This window comes from Peromyscus maniculatus, chromosome 4 (genome assembly GCF_049852395.1).
Source record: "Peromyscus maniculatus bairdii isolate BWxNUB_F1_BW_parent chromosome 4, HU_Pman_BW_mat_3.1, whole genome shotgun sequence".
Taxonomy (NCBI): domain Eukaryota; kingdom Metazoa; phylum Chordata; class Mammalia; order Rodentia; family Cricetidae; genus Peromyscus; species Peromyscus maniculatus.
The window spans coordinates 64,718,868-64,720,951 of NC_134855.1; the positions used below are offsets into that span (position 1 = coordinate 64,718,868).

Genomic DNA, 2,084 nt, shown 5'->3' on the forward strand with positions numbered 1-2,084 from the left:
TATGGATACAGAAATAAAATTACAAACTTTGCAAAATCCTTTTTAGATTGGGGAAGATCTTGTACAAAATGAAATATATTTGCCTTGGTAGGGCATAACTCATAGATAACTGATTTAAGTCAAAGGAATAAATCAACTTTCATTTGTGGAATCTTTTAAATGCTATGCTTGTAAATTAAAGTTATAAACTCGACAAAACAAAAAGAGTCACTCTGAAGTGCCCTGATCCTTATTTTCTCCATCCCAAACATGTTTAATCTATTAATCTTTTGCCAGTATCTCCCTTGGAGTTCTGCACACTTAAAATTCAATATTTCTTAGGCATATATCTTAGAGTTCACCAATTTCCTGAGAGCACCCTTCACGTCCTTGTTTCTGAGACTGTAGATCAAGGGGTTCAGCATGGGAATCACTACAGTGTAGAACACCGTGGCCACTTTGTCAGCATCTCCAGTGTTTTCTGATGTGGAAGAACAATAAATGGAAAGAATTGTTCCATGGAAGACAGTGATGGCTGTGAGATGGGAGGCACAGGTAGAAAAGGCTTTGCGTCTCCCCTCTGCAGAGCGCATTCTCAGGATGGTGATGAGGATAAACAAGTAGGAGGTGAGGATAATCACAATACTCAAGCTCTCATTGAAAGTGGCTAAAACAAACAGCACCACCTTATTGACAGTGACATCACTGCAGGCAAGACTTAAGAGAGGAGGTATATCACAGAAGAAGTGGTTGATCACATTTGACTTAAATGATGGGATCTCAAGGGCTAAGCACAAGTGAATCAGAGAACACACTGATGCACAGAGGTAGCAGCCAGATGCCAGTACCATGCAGACCTTTGGGGACATGATGACCATGTACAGTAGTGGGTTACAAATGGCCACAAAGCGGTCATAAGCCATAAGAGTCAACATGAAAATTTCAGTGATCACACAGGTGCAAAACAAATAGAATTGGACCATACATGCCAGGAATGATATGGCTTTGTCCTTATTGAAGATGTTAGCCAGCATTTTAGGCACAATGATGGAGGAATAGCAGAAATCTACAAAGGACAGATGACTGAGGAAAAAGTACATGGGTGTGTGAAGTTGAGAGCTGACCCGAATTAGGGCAGTCATGCCCAGGTTGGCCAAGACAGTGACACCATAAATGAGAAGAAACACCAAAGAGAGAAGAACGCTCAACTCAGGGACATCTGAAAACCCCACGAGAATGAAGTGTGTCACAGCAGTACAGTTTCCCTCAACCATGTGTCCCATTGAAAATTTGATGGAGAAAATAACTACATTATACTTTATTGCATGATTTAAAGTGTAGTTTCACCTCTTTCCTAAAAATAGATTCTGGATGCAAAGTTGTAGTAAATATCTGCAAAGATATAAGCAAATGTTCATCTGAATTTAGCATTAACTAAGGCTTTGATAATATAAGTGCTTAAAATCCACAGTTTAATTCAGAAATCACAGTAAAATTAAAATACATTCATTGTACATAATGGTTTTATCATAATTATAAACATGCCCTTAAATAAAAAATAAGCATTAGGTATTACTTATTGGGTTAACTCCTTGATCTCTAAAATTCATATTCTATTCCTCTAGAAGCCTTATCAGTCAATCTTCTAAATATTAAATATTTAAATGAGTAAAAATAACTTCTAAGTTTGGAGAACACCTCCAATATCTCCAGAGAAACTTAAATGGTTGATGTGATGGGATATTTGCTCCCCTAAGGTGTTTTAAAATGGAAGATTGGAATTACCTTCTATATTGCCCTTTACCTCTGTGAAATAATCACATTGATTTAGTTCATTTTAGGATTTAATTTCAGCTATGGTTTAGATAATATATACTCTTGAGGGCTACATTACACTATATATGCACGGCTCTTCAGCTTAAACATATATATATATATATATATATATTATATATATATATATATATATAATTTAAATATATATATTTAAACTACTTTAAAATATATTGCTTTGAGTTTCTTGGGAAATTCTAAGACATAGACAGAATTTCTAATGAAAGATGTAGACAGAATATCATTAAGACTATTGCCTACTGATAATTGTG

The 2,084-nt window shown here is 35.5% G+C and overlaps 1 protein-coding gene across 1 annotated transcript; it reads right to left on the reverse strand.

The window, feature by feature from the left end:
* Positions 1-317: 317 nt before the first annotated feature.
* LOC102928501 (olfactory receptor 5L1-like) lies at positions 318-1,253 on the reverse strand. The gene has a single exon (XM_006997547.3). It carries the CDS (start codon positions 1,251-1,253, stop codon positions 318-320), a length of 936 nt encoding a protein of 311 aa, XP_006997609.3.
* Between the last annotated feature and the right edge of the window lie 831 nt (positions 1,254-2,084).